Below are 18701 nucleotides of genomic sequence, written 5' to 3'. Positions count from 1 at the left end.
CATCTGTCTGTTCTGCTCCCCACTCTGTCTCTGGTGAATCCTCTCACCCTCTGCATTTCTGGCCTATACCCCAGTTCCTTATAAATAAATCTTAAAAAAAAAAAAAGACAGAATACATTTCATAATCCACACCTGGAGAACTGGAGAAGAAGACCTATATTCTAATTAAAGTTCTCACCATAATTATCCTCTCAATATGAAACTGCAAATTATTCCAGTTAGTAATTTAGTTTGCAATATATTTGAAGCCTGTCTAAATCATAAATAGCATATAGTGAGCAAGGATCATGTAATAAGAAATTGAAAGAAAAATATTGGATTACCTATATAAATATTATGACTTACATCACTACTTCCATTTTTATTTTTTGCTTCACATAGCTATGAGACACCTTCTTTCCTAAAATATTCCCTTTATAAATGTTGTACCCCACCCCATATTAGTCAATTACATGTGTGAGTGCATAAATTTCTACAGGAAAAGGCTAGGCAATGCTATTACAAATCAATACATACAAGAGGCAAGAACTGAATTTAAAACATGCTGCTCCCTCATTGTTGCTGTCTAGTGTCCCCTACCAAGTCTGAATTACCTCTGCTCCAGACAAATGACTTTAGTATATCTTTCCCCTCCCCAGGAGTTTCCCACATCCATGTTGTATAGGTTTCTGGAATTTCTGTTTTTCCCTATAGTTTCCAAGGGTTACTTTTCAGAGAGGAAGCCAAAGTACTTACTACAAATTTTATCACCAGATGCACTTAAATCATCATTTATACTGATAAATCTTTCTTTAGTGGGCTCTGATCTACCAAGCTATTTTTTTGTGAAAATAAACCCCACCTCATGTTAAACCAAATAATTAACAGAGAAAGATTTCTTCACTACTGAAATATTCCTCACAACAAAGAAGAAATTATAGAATTAAAACCTGGGCACTTGCCTTATTAATTATATTAGTTTGCTGAGACTGCTATAACATAGCACCACACACCAGGGGCCTTAAATTTACCTTGAGAATTTACCTTCTCAAAATTTGGAAGACTGGAAGTCCCGGATCATATGTCAACAGGTTTTGTTTCTTTTGCAGTTTCTCTCCTTGGTTTGCAGAGGAAAGGCTGAGTTTTCAACATTTCTTCTCATGTTTCCCTCTGTGCTCCATCCTTTGTGTTTCTTGGGATGCTCTAATATTCTCCTCCTAAAACGACACCAGTCTGCTTGGATTAGGGGCCACTCGCATGGACTTATTTAACCTTGCTTAGTTTTTAAGGTTCTGTCCTGGGACTGGGAATAAGGCTGAAACATGAATTTTTAAAAACACAATTCAGTCCATAACACGTATGAAAGTAATAAAAGAATATCAGTTTTTTTTGAAGTGTACAACATCAAATTCTTGACAAATATTAGTAATTAGACCAATCATTGATGCAATGTAATTTACCAACATATAGCGGTTACAATACACAGAAGAACATGTTAAACACATACGAGATTCAATCAGAGAAATATTGACTTGGGAGACTAAAAAAGTATGATTATTTTTTCTTTGACTCTTAAATTGGAGGAATACATGAATATAGATGAATGGAAAAGCCATAAAAGGAAAGAATCAAGTCACACATTAACAATTGTGAAGTGTGGACCCTGAATTTCATAAATAAGGGCAGGTTGAATACTAAATAGATACTTGATAATATGAGAAATTATAATAAATTTTAAAGAGCATGATAATGGCATTATGATTGTTTAAAAAGATCTAATTTCCAGAGCTATACATTAAAATACATTAGAAATAAAATTATGTAACATAGCATTTCTTTCAAAATAAATTGATAAGCATAGTAGCAAAAAATTCTAGGGGTATAAACAAACAAGTTAGAAGGTGAATTGATAATTGCTTAAGGAGAGTAATAATTGCTTAATGAGAGAATTGGGTTCCATAAAATTTCCATTAAAAAGTTAGAAAGGCTTAAAATTGCCATTTTAAGTTTTGTAAATATTCAAAAAGTGGCAGTTGTTATATCTTTGTAGTTTTTTTTTTTCTCTATGCTAATGAGGAGTCTTGATGAGTCAACCTTCTCTCTCAAGTTTTCATTGTAAGGTTAATTATGTGCACTGCAGAACTGGCTGGGGTTAGGAAGCAAGCTCTGTTTGAAGGATTGTGTTCTGCTCTCCAAATAACTGCCTTATGATTATTAAACTTTGATACCATACTCATTAGCACAATATTCTAGTCACCTGTGATAACCTGCCCAGATGTTGCTCTGATAGTGTTCAGCTCAATAAATTTAGACTTCATACAATTGTGCTTGTCATTTCATGCCCTCCTGTCCCAAATATATTTCAAAATATGTCCAATCCATCTGTTCATTTGACTGCATAAAATATTGCAATGATACTTTTGAGGATTGAGATGTTTGAAGTGTTTCAAGAGTCTTTTCCCTTAGGATTAGAAAATAATTTCATCAGAACCAAGATGAATCTCAATATTCACAGTTTATATTCTACCTTTCAGAATGATCTTGCATTTTAAAGAGAATTATAGGGGAAATAGGGGTGATAGTCTGACTGCCTGTATAGTAAGTAAACAAACAAAAATAGAATATAAGTCAAAATTGCCCTGAATTATCTATATTTTGTATAGCACAATATAATTTCAATTATTGGTTCTAGTTTATAAAATTTAAACATTTTATAAGTCTTAACTGTTTAAAATGAAGAGGGTTTTGTGTCTAAGATTAAATAAAATAATGAATGCAAATGTTCAACACATTATCATGTATACAATAAGCCTTCTGAAAATGGTAGATATATGACTATTATAAACTTAAAAAAATCATAATATGACCAAAATTATAACCCTGAGTTTTCTGTACCACTGTGTTTTGAAAATAGCTTGGTATATTTAAGCCTAGACATAGTTCTTACTTTAATGAAATTAATAATTCTTGATATTGAATTTAGGTTTTAATAAATCAGAAAAATTATTTCTACTTAAAAAAGTAGCTGATCACTCTAAGAGTGATAGTTTTTTTTTCTTAACTGTATTCATTTTATTTCTCTTTTTGCCTAATTTCTCTATTGTGGATTTATTATGTGCTGAATAATTATGGGGAGAGTTTACAACTTAATTGTATACTTGATAAGACAGGAAAACCCTGATAGTGGTTTTTAAATGGATGTTCATTAAAAAACTGCATTTTTAAAAAAGATTTTATTTATTTATTCACACAGAACTGGGGTACAGGCCAGAGGTGCAGGGGCAGTGAGAGGATTCACCAGAGTCAGAGCCGGGAAGAAGAACAGGCAGATAGACAAGTACACTGCGGGAGCAGCAGGCGGGAGCAGCAGGCAGGCGTGTCAGGAGAGAATCCTCCAAGCCACACCTTGTAGATCACCTCTGGGCGGGGGATGGAACTCCCACTGACTGGACTGCAGCTAGCTTGCAGTGCTGCGTCCTAACCCATTGCACCACCACAAAGTGCCCCAAAGAACTGCATATTTAATAAGTACACATCTTCTTTATTCTAAATGTTGTTTGTTGGGAGAGTCCTGTCTGGTCAATTACTTACTGCTAAATCTCTTGCCAGGTAATTATGATCATTCAGTTCTAACGTCTTCTAATTACCCATGTCCTTTCTAATACTATCATGGTTTTATTTATTAATTGTCATGAAAATAAATCAGGACACCATATTTAGTATCATTATTTTTAAAAAGGCTGATTAGAAGAATCATTTTTGAAGTATGCTAGCATTTTCAATATACTTGATTAGCAAGAGTCTTAGTTGCTTACAAAAATCTACAATGAAGTAAAAATGATCTTCTAAGCCAGTAAGAATGCCCGGAGGCATAGTCAATCAGATGATATTTCAGCTAACCCTGAGACCATACTACTTCATCCTCATTTTGAGCATGCATATAGGCATCTGATAAAGGGAACCAGAAAAGAGGGGTAACAGTGATCTGGAAAAAAAATGGTGTGTTGGCATGAGCTTTGGATAAATTACAGTGGTGGCTGATAGATACTGGGACCACATGAATGAGAAATTCTCCCTGCCCCTCACATGAATGACTCTTGGTCATTCAGGTTTTGCTTCATATTAAACATTTATATTCAACAATCATATTAAGCAATTGTAGAATCACAAAGCTAAACCAGACTTTATTAAATTAGCTGATTTATTTCTCACTTTGAGATAAAACTTTATACTGAACAATCCTCTAGGCAATCATATTTAATTTATTCTTAAAAAAAACACTCATTCACTCAGCTAGTATTTAATGTGTGAACTGTAGAGGTTCTTAGTTTGAGTCAGGAAATATTACATGCAAAGATCTTTACTTTTGTGGCTCTTAAAAGGGTAATATAAATGATTCCATGAATTTCTCCTTTGTCAATAAATGCTGTTGAATATATATATGTATGTATATATATATATATATATGTGTGTGTGTGTGTGTGTATATATATATACTCATTTTATATATATACATATGTGTATATATGTTTATTTTATTATAAGAAACTACCCTTAAAATAAACAAAATAACTAAAAAGTTTTGAATTGTCATAAAAGTTTTAAATTCATTTGCATTAACAACCCATTGCATTTTCAGATAGACATTGAGATTGAGATTTGTAACAGTTGATTTTTATTTGAAGCAAAACCTGAGTGTTCAAATAGCCAGTCCAGGGTTCTTTCATTTTCCCGCCCTTTCAGAAACAGCCTCCTTAAAGATGAACTTAATGTAAAATACAAATACATTGACTTTCAGTGAAGTACTCCTGAAACGTATATAATGTTACAATATAATGTTACATCAAATAAAAACCTCTGAATCATATATAATAGTTTAAAACAAGACAACATCTTCAATAAAAATTGTATGATAAAATATTAATCTTTTCATTCAAAATTTTTTTCTTCTTCCTACATCATCTTATACAATAAATTAATAAAAATCCAATACAATGTTCCTCTATATTGACTGTATACTTTTTGGTTCCATGTGATATAAATGCAAATTGAAAAACTAAAGCAAAAAATAAATATTTATAAGGAACTTCATTTTCCAAGGATCTCAAAATATAGACAGAGCTAAATTTGGGAAATGAACATTGAAAATTCAGTAGGACTACATATATATGCCTTGATTAGTTGGCTAAAAAAATCTATTTTTTGATGGCATACTAACCTAATAGTTTCTGAGGCTAAGCAGTTTGTGTTCAAACCCTTACTGTGCCATTTGCTAGCTCAGTGACCTGGAATAGGTCTGTTAACTTCTCTGACCCTCAATTTTCTTATCTATTTAAATTAAAATACTGGTTACCCGATAGGATAATAGCAAAAAGATAATTTAATAATACCCAGACTTGACCACCTGTCTACCTCATAGTATATCTTTAATAAATGTGACTCATCATTACATTTTAAGAAATGTCTTGAGCCATGCTGTGGAAGCTTCTTTTGGGTGTGGGACGAATTGATTAAGAAAACAAGCCAAAATTAAAGGAACATTTAAGCTTTTATCACTCACTGCCTATGGAAAAGCAATACTAGACAGAAGGCTTGGTGGCAGCTCTCCCAATGTTCCCTTTTTTCCTCCCAGAATAGGATGCCCAGAAGAATCTGTTTAGGTGGGCTAATCAAGTCTCAGCAGGCAGGGCTCCAATCAAAAGCTTTTTGTGCTTTATGGAGGAAGGATGCTGGGTGTGGAGGGAAAAGGGGAAAATTAGGAATGGAGAAGTATACACTGAGTATTAAGTCAGAATGGAGAGAAGAATCTTATACTACCCTTCCCTCTCCAGTGGTCTCAGCAGATATCAAGGGTTGACTTGGACCCAGAATTCTGGCAGAAAAGTTCTTGGTTGTGGGCTTCTGGGCAAAGCAAACAGTTATTCCATGAAAACGTGGCCAGGCAAGGGTGGGTGTTGACCAGAAATATCTTCAACAGGGTGCCTGTAGGCAGGTCTGATGAGTCATGCAGAGGTTTTTGATCAGGTGTTTGATTCCTCAAGAGGATTCAATATTTTTAGAACAGTCTCTCAGATGGGTAACATTTTGTTGCCAAGGTTTGAACAAGGTCTGGTGAGATAATGTAAGTACATGCCTTAAAATGAGGCCTGGAGGCCCTCCCTGGTGGTGCAATGGGGCTAAAATGCAGCACTATGAAGCTATCCTCAGCCATTGCAGCACAAGTTTGATCCCCAGCCAGGTAGGTGGCCCACATGATGCAGTAGACCTCTTCTGTCTGGCCTCTTGGCTCCCCTCAGCAGTAGATTTCAATCAATCCATCTGTTATGCTCCCCACTCTGTCTCTGGTGAATCTACTCATCTCCCATACCTCTGGCCTGTACACTGATTCTTGTATGCATAAATAAATAAATCTTTAAAAAAAAATGAGGTCTGGGTTATATAAGAAGTGTATGAATTAATTATTACTCTTGTTTTTATTATTGCTGTTTTGTTGTGTCATTGTTCAAATAGTAGTTTTAATAGGACAACTTATTCTCTTTGGGTTAGGTAGTCATTCTTCACACTGAAAAGTTAAATAAAAATCCAGCTGAGTTAATTTTAAAGATCTAATTGACTTTATTAAGCGTCACCTCTGGCCATAGAAAGGTGCTACAATTTGATGTACAAAATTAGGTTTTTATAATCAGAAAATAGAGTAGGTCAAGAATAGAAAGATTATTTCAACAAAACTATCTTCAGTTAGGGAAGATAGGTGGGTCTTATGAAGATCACCTCACTAGTGCTGACTGGAAAATTCTGATTGACTGGTCTAAAATTCCACTTTAGAGAAAAGCCAAAATAGCAACTAGATTATGTACTGAGTCGCACTGGGCCCAGCATGAATGACTTCATTTGCAGGGCTAGTTGTTGTTTTGTTTTTTAACAAGACAATTAAAAAGCATTTCTTGATCTTTATTATGCAGAACTCACTCTTCTGCACTCAGGAAGAATAAGAATACAAATCAGTCTAAATTAAAAACAAAACAAAACAAAACAAAAGTTTCAGTGACTCAGCTATATACTGAGCTCCTCATTCCAGGCATTGTTTAAGAAAGAAACAACCACTGTAAGACATATTAGTTTCTTGTTTAAAAATCATCTAAATAAGTTCAATATTAAAGAAAAACTAAAGCCATACTTTGTGTCAGTAATTATACATTTGTTCAAAGATGCTGGAAAACAAAACCATAATTTTCCCTGACCCCAAGAAAACTTACATATAATTGGCGCAATAAATTCCTGCCCTGGTGGTCTATTCTCTAGCCATGAGTCTTGCTCAGTACAGGATGGGGTTTGTAGATTGACATGACAGTTTAAAGCAAATTTTTGGTGCACAGCTCTAATTAGTTGCATATGGGGATGCTAGCTTTTCATCTTCTATTGTCTCTAATGCAGCACATACAAAATAATTGTCCTGTTAACTGAACACTATTCTGTAGTTGAAAAAAATGCAGTTCTTTTGTTGATATTCTGAATACTTCTAAGTAAATGTGATTTAAAAAAAAAAATTGAATATGCCCCCCCCCTCCCCGATGGCACATGAGTTAAAGTCTATCAAACTATCCTAGCCTCTCCAATGAGTTCATTCCAGGCCAGGGAGTTGACCCACATGGTACAGCAGACCTTTCTTCTCTCACCAGTTGCTCCCTTCAGCATTGTATTTCAGTAGATCTTCCTGTTCTGCTCCCCAATCTGTCTCTGATGAATCTTTTTACCCCTGCACCCCTGGCCTATCCCCCAGTTCTTGTATGCACAGAATAAGTATTTTTAAAAATGTTTTGAATGTGATATTCCTATAAAAAAAAAGCGGAATATGGTACCATATTGTAGCCACATGAGCTAGCCTGAGGATAAGAACAAGTGTTCAGAGAACATTAAGTTCTAAATGATGAGTAAGAGTTAATTTAGCAATTCATTGAAGAATGGCACATGATAAGATTATTCTAATTAAGAAAAACTATTAAAAATTTCAAATCCTTTGATTCTCATCTTGGATGTACTTTGGAATCATTTTAGTAACTGAAAAAAAAAAAAAATACTGATGTTCACATCTCATGCCCAGAAGTTCTGATTCAATTGGCATGGGTTATGACATTGGCATTAGGACATTTTTATTTTTTAATTGCCAATGGTTCTGATATACTCCAATACTGGGTAAATAAAAAGTTTTAATTCATGGGTAGGAGGAATATGTTGAGAAACTTAAACACCTTTACTGTAGTTGAAGTTCAAAAACTAAGAAGGTAAGCTGACAGACTGTGGTGTAAAATGTGAAAAATCCTACAGGTCCTGAGTGGCCAAAATTGAAGTCTGGTTTTTATCTTGAGAACAACAGAAAACTACAGAGTGATTTTAAGCATAGGACACCGTATCTGAATTTATCTTCAAATATAGAGATAATATTGTAAAGCAAAGCTATGAAATGAACTTGGACTAGTATGGTAGCAAGGGGATACAGTTAAAGAGACTCAAGAGGTTTATTTTAGGAAGTTGAAACTGGAAGATTGGTAATGGGTTGGATATTAGAAGTGGTCAGACAGACTTCTTGGTTTCTTGACTAGTAGAACTTAATGGGTCTGGTAGAATATAGAAAATTAGCTAAATCTATGGATATTTGAGATGCCTTTGAGTTATATAAGTGGAGTAGAGTAGAGTGGAATCATTGAAAAGATATTATCGTAAAATAAAAAAGGGATAAAAGAGAAAAAAATCCAGCATTTTAACAAGTTGTAATAATTAAGTACTAAAATATCAATAGGAATGCATAATATTCTAATAAGAGTATAAAGGGAAGCTAGTAGAATTTCAGTGAGGGGCAAAATTATCACAGATTATCTGAAAGACAATCTCTGACTTGGTTTTTTTTTTGTTTGTTTGTTTTTTTTTTTTTTTCAAATTCAGCTTGACCTAGAGAACCAAAAATATAGAAGGGGAAAAAGGCAGCAGTACTTTTAATTCTTGCATTCTTTTACAATGTCTGGGAGTTTCAACCACATGCAACATACTATGATAAGATCTAGGGATTCAGCAGTAGTCAAGGTCAACATCATTCTCGCTTCACAGTTTATAGTCTATTCTATTCAAAGTACAAAAAGTGCAACAGTCTGTTTATTTGAGAAAGTTAGTTTTTGCAACAAGCAAGTAAAAAATGTTTTTTGTCTAATATAATTGTCTAATGAATTTTCATTCCCAGGATGTTAGGGCCAGTAAGAGAGCCTTGTTTCCACTTTTGGTTACAAATGGAAATCATCTGTATCCCCATCTGATACCTGGGAAACATCCAGAGACAAACTGATTTAATTGTTTTTAAAGTAACGAGGACATCAGAATTGTTTTAAGCTCTCAGGAAATTCTGTTAAGCAGCCAAAGGTGAGAAACACATATGCCGTCACTGAAGCTACTAAGACTATGAAGCTTAGCACCTATTCCAATGTTTTCTTACTACTATTATTTCAAAACACCAAACACTATAGTGCTTCAGAACTATATTTAGTTGTGTTTAAAAGAGGGCATAGTTAAGAAGAAACTATACATTACATATTTTTGAATGTAAAGAGCATTGTTGAAAAGACAACTCAAGTTATGATATTTTCCTAATGATAACTATCATGACGACTGAGTACCCCAAAATTGGCACTCATAGACATCATATATTGTCAGCAGGGAGATGAAAATGGTCAAGTCTTATGATTTTTTTCTGACTTTTCAAAAACCTGCTTATCCTGAAGGAAAAGCAACTATTTAGGCTATTGCAAACAATCTAAAAAAAAGACTACTACTTCATGGAAATAATCAAGTCTTAGAATAGAAACCTAGGAGGTAGAAATCATCCCCTAGGGAGAAAGTCTTACAAATTGAGCTTATTTTAAGGGTTGAAATACCATCAAGAAAATTATTATTGGAGGCATTACTGCCTCACTGACTTCCTATACATGTCAAAGAGGAAAACATTCCAATTTAATTCTATAAAACATGTATTTGAGTCAGTCTATCATATGTATATTTTATACTTTCTATCCAATTAGAGAAGAAATATATAAATGCATTTCTACATGGTTAGCTTTCAACAATGTGTGTCGTTCTTATTCTCTCCTTTCCTTTGAAAGCTGAGAAAGCAAATAAAAGCAGCAATATCTGGGAGCTCAAGACTCCTGTTACTTTGGTGCTATAGCCAGCTCCCTAGTCCCCTAAGAATATCAGAAAATAAATGTGGGGGACTCCATTTGGTATTTAATTTAGAGCTCTCTTGGCTCCTATTATGAAATATCATAAACAATTAAGAATAAATTTAAAATAGAATAGTTCAGCGTTTGGCATTGTAACACTGCAGCAAAAATAATGATGTAACCTGGGTCAATAATCATCATTTAAAGTCCACAGACAAGAGTAAATGCCTGAAACTTGGTCATTTCCTAATTATATCACATAATGTTAGGAACATGCAATTGCTACTATGATTGTGCAAATTTATTACCCATTGTTGAATGTGATAATATATTGAACATGATAATGTATTTTCATAGTAAGTTACAAGGTTATTATTTTTAAAGCTCCAATGAGGCAATAATGAGATTATTAAACATTGTTCAGTATTTAAGATGACTTTAGGTAATAACCAACATATAGTATAGGAAATTGATATACTGTGATCAAAAGGAAATTGAATTGATTTCACTTTGTACCTTTTTAAATTTTCTCTAGACTGCCAGACCATGAAAGATAGTGAATTTATCTTCCTGTCATCAGTATAATTCTTATATGCTACAGGGGCCACTTCTATAATTTTTTTAATTAGAAAGTGTTCAGTGGATAGATAATATCATGAGATTTTGTATGCGATATTTTTATTAGTCTCTGGTTTCATTGTTAATAAATAAACAGATAGTAAAACAAAAACACGACTAAATAAATAAACATTCTCCACATAGATGGAGAAATAGCTTTTTTGAGTTGCATTGCTTTTGTTTATAACACTATATATGATTCAGAGATTTAAGATAGTACTTTTCAGGTGGAAGTTACTTCAGCACACCCATTGTTCTCCACCATAGCTGTCTGCCCTCTCTACACTTTGTTCTAGGCCTTCTTTCTATTCCTCTGTTGGTCTCATTTATATAGTTAGTTTTCTAGGGTCTGTTACTGACTTGGTTTTGTCTGACCCTTGGTTGGTTTCTCTATATTCCACAAAAGGTGCAATGATCTGATATTTGTCTCTTTCCTTCTGACTTGTTTCACTTAGTAATATCCATTTTCATCCATATTTTCTCAAAAGACAGGTGTTCAGTATATTCCAGTGTTTATATACCACATCTTCTTAACCCACTCTTCTCTTTTGGGGTCCTCTGGCCGTTTGCATAATTTCTATACTGTAAATTATGTTGAGATGAATATAGGTGTACACATATTCTTTCAAATTAGAGGTTTTGTACTCTTTTAGTAGATATCCAATTGCTGGATGGTATGGTAGATCTAATTTTAATATTTTGAAAAATCTTCATACTCTTTTCTGCATGGGCTGGACTAGTCTACATTCTCATTAAAATTATAAGGGGCATCCTTTTTTCCACATCCTTGTCAATGTTTTGTTTTGTTTTAGTCATTTTGATTTTAAACATTCAGATAGTTGTGAGATGATGTCTCATTGTGGTATCCATTTGCATTTTCCTGATAAGTGATATGTAATATTCTTTTGTGTGCCTGTTGGCTATCTATAAATCTTTGATTGAGAAGTGTCTATTAATATCTTCATCACATTTTAAGATTCAGTTATTTTGTTGTTATTAAAAAAAGTTCTTTGTAGAATATAGATACTGACCTCTTATAAGATGTATGTTGCACCAACATTTCTCCCCACTCTTCAGGAGGGTGTCTTTTTCTTTTTAGACATAGTTTCTTTTAATGTCTAATGTATTTTAGTCTAAAGCAGTTGGCATTTAGAAGTAAAACTATCACTATTTGCAGATGACATGATATATCCAAGCAAACCCTATAGATTCCACTAAAAAACTACTAGAAATAATACTTCAATACAATAATATGATAGGCTACAAAATCAATTTTTAAAGTTTAATTACATTTCTAGATGCAGTGGGCTAGAAGTGAAAAAGCAAGAAAACCATCCTTTTAATGATTGAATTAAAAAGAATCAAATACCTTTGAGTAATTTTTTTAAAAGGACATGAAATACCTGAGCAATGTAAACTATAAGACATTCTTAAAAGAAATATAAGACACCAAGAAATGAAAAGATGTTCCTAGATTGGAAGAATAAATATTTATTAAAATGGCCATTTTCCCCAAAGCATTGTATGGATCATTGCAATCCTTGTCAAGGTTTCAAAGGAATTCTTCAAGAAACAGAAAAAACATTACCAAAGATGTTTTTAAAGATTTATTTATTTGTGCATACAGACCTGGCTATAGGCCAGAGGTTCAGGGGCAGTAAAACACCATTTGACTGTTTTCAGTGATATCTTCATGGGTTTGCCCTCCAAAGTCAGAGAAACAAAAGTTAGTGAAAATACAATTAAACCATAGAAGTTGTTAGAATACTTCATACTTGAACCTAAGTAAAATTCTTGTAGTTTTTTATAAAAAACTATGCCTGTCAATTTTGCTATGGTGAAAGGAATATGACATATTGTATATATAGGTTAAAATTGGATCTATGGGAATCTAAATATTTTGTATTACTTATCATTGGAGTAAGTTATATAATCAGACAGAATACTTTGAAGTGAATCTTGTGGAGAAAAGTTAACATAAATAGAAATTAAGAAAACAAAATTGAGGAATAATTTTAAAATGTGGATTATCAATATTTCTTCTGTATGCAAAAGGGAATTGTTCATATATTTCCTCAATCGTTTTTTTCCAATTTTATTGAGAAGTCTATTACATGTATCACAAACTTTAAGACATATGATGTTTTGGTTTTCACATTTTGTGAAATGTTACCACAACAGTTTCAACTAACATCCATATTTTTATCTTTATATACAATAAAAAGAATATAAAAAAGAAATCACCTTGTGATGAGAACTCTTAGGTTTTATATTTCTTAATATATTTTCCATATACCATACAGTGATGTTAGCTGGAGCCACATGTAGTATATATTATATCTTTAGTAGTAATTTATCATATAAAAGGAAGAATTCCTTTTGACCATCTTTTTCCAATTTCCTTTACCCCACTGAGATGCTGTGTTTTTTTTCTCCCACCCCTCGATATAGCTTTCCCCCATCTACATAGCCTAAATTCTTCAGTCATACTTCTAAGTTTTGTGTGGGTGTAATTTTTTTTTCTCTTTTGCTATATTCCAAATATGTGTGAACTCACCCAGTATTTTCCTTTCGCCTTCTGTCTTATTTCACTTAGAATAACCCCCTTCAGTTTTATTCATATTGTTGTAAATGGCAATATGAATTATCTGAATTAATGATTGTATAATTTACAGCTAGATATCTAGGACTGGAATTACAAGATTCAAATTTTTATTTTAATCCTGAGTAGCATTTCACTATGTACATGTGCCACATCTTCATAATACTCAATGAAAAGATAAAAATAGAATAAAAAATTGAACTGAAGAACTAAACATACATTTCTGTTAAGAAGACACACAAATGACCAACAAGCTCTTGAAAATATATTCAACATCACTCAGTATCTGGAAAATGCAAATCAAAACCACAATAAGATACCACAGTACTACAGTAATAATTATATGTATATGTGCATGTGTATGTATGTACATATGTGTAATGTATGCCTATATGTAGATATTATACACACATGTGTATGGTAATAGCTTTTAAAAAGTTAGGACATGTAGAATAATAAAACAGAATAGAAAACCCAGAAATAAATGCATACATATTTGGCCACTTAATTTGTGACAATGTAGTCAACAAATAAACAGAATTATTTAAAAATATAAATATGATATTTATAAGTATTTATAAGTAATTTAAGTTATTTATAACATAAATATAATGTTCATGATATTATTTATGAATATACATATGTATTCATAGTGTTATATAAATATATATATAATATGCAGATATAAAGGAAAAGGAATCCTTGTACACTGATGGTGGAAATTTGGACAGTCCAACATCTATGGAGAACAGTATAGATGTTATTCAGAGTATTAAAAATAGATCTACCATATGATCAAGCAATTATGATCCTAGATATCTAACTGTAGGATACACAATCATTAATTCAGAGCAATCCATGCACTCCTGTGTTCATAGCAGCCCTGTTTAAAATAGACAGGTTATGGAAACAACCTAAATGCTTAAATCAACAGTGGGTTTTGCCCATTTTTTAAAATAAGATTCCTTTGTTTTTGTATTGAGTTGCATGATAGTTTTAAACTATATTTTGAATATTAATTCTTCATCAGATAAAGTGGGCAAATATTTTCTCCAAGTTAGTAGGTTGCCTTTTTTGTTGTTATTTCTTTTCCTATGCATGCATTTCTTTGTTATTGCCTCATTTGTTTATTGTTATTTTTATTGTCATTGTTTTAGCAGAAAGAGCCAAAGCAGCATCAACAACATCACCAATGATGATAAGGCACTCATCACTTATGTTTTCTTGCCATAATTTTTTTTATGATTTAAGTTCATACATTATGTCTTTAATCCAGTCTGAATTAACTTTTTAGTTCTTCTGTTCATTTTTGATTGATTCTATAGTATGTTATACACATTTTCATTTTCATTTCTTTATATATGATTTCACAATGCTATTTATTTATTTATTGCCTCTGTTGTCATGAGTTAAGTGGCCACAGATGCATGAGTTTATTTCTGTGTTTTTAATTCTGTTTTATTATTCTAGATGTCTTAACTTTTTAAAGCTATTACCATAACCATGCAATATAGTTAGAAGTCAAATGTGATAGCTCCAGTTTTGTGCTTAGAAATCTGGGATCTTTTTGGTTCCATACTAATTTTATGATTATTTATTCTATTTCTGTGGATACAGAAAAGTGAAAAGTATCATCAAGTGTAGGGGATCATATGTCATAATATGTATGTAAAGAATCTAGAAAACATTTTTTTTAATGTGAAATAACATCATACATGGCACAAGTAGTGCTAAGCCCCTGGGGACAAGATTTATTTTCACTACTTTGTATATTACAGATGGTTTTTAGCTATTGTTATTTAAATACCACAACACAGGAATGTTTTAGAATTTTTAAACTATCAGTTATATATATATATTTTTTATTTTAAAGATTTATTTGTGCATACAGAACTGGGGTACAGGCCAGAGGCTCAGGGATGGTGAGAGGCTTCACCAGAGACAGAGTGGGGAGCAGAACAGGCAGATAGAGGAAGTACACTGCTGAGGGGAGCAGCGGGCAGGTCAGGAGAGGTCTGCCATGCCATGTGGTCACCTCTGGGGCAGGCGGGAATCAAACTCATGCAGAAGCGGCTTTTAGATTCTCAGTGCTGTGCTTTAACCCGCTGCTCCACCAGGGAGGGCCCTCAGTTATATTTAATTATATTTAAAAGAGAAAAAAAGCTGAAAATTATGATTTTTTTGGTAATTTTTATACAGAGCATAAGCTGCCTTATAGGTTGTAATGTTTTTCCTATAATTAATGTTATGACTAGTTAATACAGCATATTTAACACTAGTAGATAGATGACATTTATCTAGCCAAACTTAAACAATTTCAAAAGAGAGAAAAGAAATTCCTGGTTTATTTTGGCAATTTAGATATCTCTATAATGAACAATATAATGTCAAAATTATTCATTAGAAATCATAACATAATTGCAAAAGTTGCATATTACCTTGGAAATTTAACTTTTAATGTTACAGATCACTTTTCTATTAATCCATCATTTACTCTAGGGACTAAAATTCTTGTAGAAGCAATTAGAAAAAGTGCACATCAAAGAATGTAATTGAGGATAGACTTTGGTTGACCCCAGAAGGGAACAAAACCTCAAAGAAGTCTTATATGGCTTTAAATCTGTCACGAGGCTTACAATATCTCTGATAATTAGACTTTCAACTCATTCACATTTGTTAATTGGATCTAAGTCCTAATCAGACTTTTTTATGTAACTAAAAATGACATACCATTATATGAATTTAATGTGCTTTGCTTTAACAGCTGAAATCAACAATTAGCAGTATTTTCAAAATGATTTTAATATGGAAATGCTGGGCTTTTGTTTATACTGTGAGATATATTCTGTTAAGGTATATTATGTATGCTATAGTTATCTTAATTATCTATTTGGAGAGAGTAAAATGAAACTTGAGCTTTAGTAGGAAGCAATTCGAATGATTATTTTGAGGGAGGTTTGCCAATATGTTGATTACTTTGGAAAATCAAAAATAATGTGCAATAATACCAAGAAATAAATCTCTTTAGGGGGAAGCTGCATAAATAATAGGAGACCCTCTAAGCAAGTCAAATATTGAAAATGTGACTAAGATCTGTTACATTTTGAAAGTGTGCGAATTTGAGTTAGGTTTCCAATGTAAAAGCTCACAAATTTGACATCAGGATTAATAACATGACATTTTTTCCCAACATTCTCTTTGCTCCAAGGCTTTTTCCCTTTGAGCAGTTATCTGCTAATTGAAGTTACTGTTCTCCTTTCTCCTTATTTCTGATTCAAGCATCATCATTTTTATCCTATTTCCAATTTACAGGCAGTAATTTAAAAACTGGTAGCCCTTAGATTTGGATATTACAAGAGAGCCGAACTACATAAGGGTGTATATTTAAACCAAGATTTTGAAAAATAAAGAACTGAATCACTGAAAATGTGAAGGGAAAGATTAATGTCTAAATCTTTCAAACTGATAGTTCTGCCAAATGAGCAACTTATATAGATTATGTACTGTGAATATTGAAAACAACAAAATCATACACATGAATGTTTCTTCAAAGGCAGTAGCTACCCACATTGAAAAGCTTAGAGTTTTTTTTTTCCCAGTAAAAGCAGTGTAAGACCTAATTAAAACCATTGGCTCCATAAGAGAACCTACTTGTGCAGTGATTGCTAAATTAGAATAGACATTATGCTAGAATTATATATGCTATTATTTTTTCAATTAGTGCGTTACTGGAACTGAGTTATTGGTATATTTATAACCCCTCATTAAGTCAGATGTCCTTATAAATCTCCTAAAGCATATCGGGTACTATCATATCCCATATGATGATATTTAAGGGCAGAAAATGACATTTCTGATTACCTCATTTGCTGTTAAATAGGAAAATCCGTGAAGGACTCTTCCTATGCTCGTTACTCCAAGGACTATCACACAGTTCTCTGAAAGGTCTATACTTAAATGATTGTACTGTTCTCCAGGCAGATAATCAAGCTATTTTATTTTTCAGCTTGGGTGCTGGAATCCTGTCACAGGGCTGAACGGGTCACTTACTGACAAGAAACTGGAGAATAACATGCGTGGAGTAGTTCTACGTGTAGTGACTGTTCTGGTAAGTGTAATCTGAGTCTTTTGTTTGTTTGTCTTCTAGAGGTTATTTACTCTTCATTTATTATGGTTTATTAACTGATGCCGTGGTCTAAAGGGTGCTTCTACAAATCCTGAGTATGCATTGTAGTCTATTTCTAATGGTCATATTTTCCAGCTTTCAATTTTTGTAGATTAAAATCTGACCCTTGCAAGTTTTCTTGTTAATTACATTGCTTCCCTACACATGGTATTTTCTCTAAATTAAGTTAGATCGCCTTAGAAATACAAATCTCAAAGACAAAGTTCAACATGCATAAATTGTTCTTACTACTGATATGCCTTAAATGTTCATGTTAATTACTAGAGAAGAAATAAATACTAAAAAAAAAAAAAGATAGGTTTGATACAACGTAGTGCAAAGTGTATTACAGAAACTTTTGAAGACTAAGACAATAACTTTCTACTATAGCCTTTTCAAAGGAAATATCAACTATTATCTAACAAATATTTATTAAGTGTCTATTGTATTCAAACACATTACTGATGGTACTGATGGATGCTGATAGAGCATAAAAATGTAAAGTGTTAAAAACATATAGGTTAAAAATGCATAATTAATAAAAAGAAGCAACAGTATATTTGACATACTGGTGCTAATTAGATGTTTGTCAAAGTTCACAAACTATCACAAAGAGCAAAGAGTACCCTTTGTGCATTGACTAATACAAATTTAATTCAACATTATTTCATGTCTAAGAGAAGGATCTGTGATATAAAATGAAATTCAAGTGAGTATTCTATCCCCAATTTGTGATATCTATAATTTATTAGTTATGTTGCAATAAGATTTTCACTTTTTGGAAAATAATAATATTACAAATATTTCAAACTTATATATGAATGTGATTCCCTATGTTCCCAAGGAGTTAGATATGTATTTGCATTGTAAGCTAATCTTAAAGAAATAAACACTTGACGTACAATGATCTAATAGTTTCTTCACTTGGACACTTGGCCACAACTATAATAAAGGAAATCTATGAACATTGCTTTTGTCAATGGGATTCATATTTCTTAGGCAAATTTACAATCTTAAATCATTAATCAAATGTTTAATACTAATTATATGACAACCGTCAAAGGACTTTTACATATAATACATAGGTATGGATGCATGTGTACGTACCTATACAGGTATATGTAGACATAGG

At 32.5% G+C, this 18701-nt stretch overlaps 1 protein-coding gene across 2 annotated transcripts in view; it reads left to right on the top strand.

Annotated features, from left to right (window-relative positions):
• The window catches only part of GRID2 (glutamate receptor, ionotropic, delta 2), a 1454036-nt gene that overhangs the window by 1082134 nt on the left and 353201 nt on the right, over positions 1-18701 (top strand). For both annotated transcript variants that reach the window (XM_004681119.2, XM_004681118.2), the window contains one exon: positions 17411-17512. In XM_004681119.2, coding sequence (XP_004681176.1) covers positions 17411-17512 — 102 coding nt within the window. The remainder of the gene's footprint in view (positions 1-17410; positions 17513-18701) is intronic.

The sequence above is a fragment of the Condylura cristata genome, unplaced genomic scaffold (genome assembly GCF_000260355.1).
Source record: "Condylura cristata isolate star-nosed mole 26May11 unplaced genomic scaffold, ConCri1.0 scaffold00012, whole genome shotgun sequence".
NCBI classification, from domain to species: Eukaryota; Metazoa; Chordata; class Mammalia; order Eulipotyphla; family Talpidae; genus Condylura; species Condylura cristata.
The sequence above is the reverse complement of the archived record's forward strand: the minus strand, read 5'-3'. Positions and strand labels throughout refer to the sequence as shown.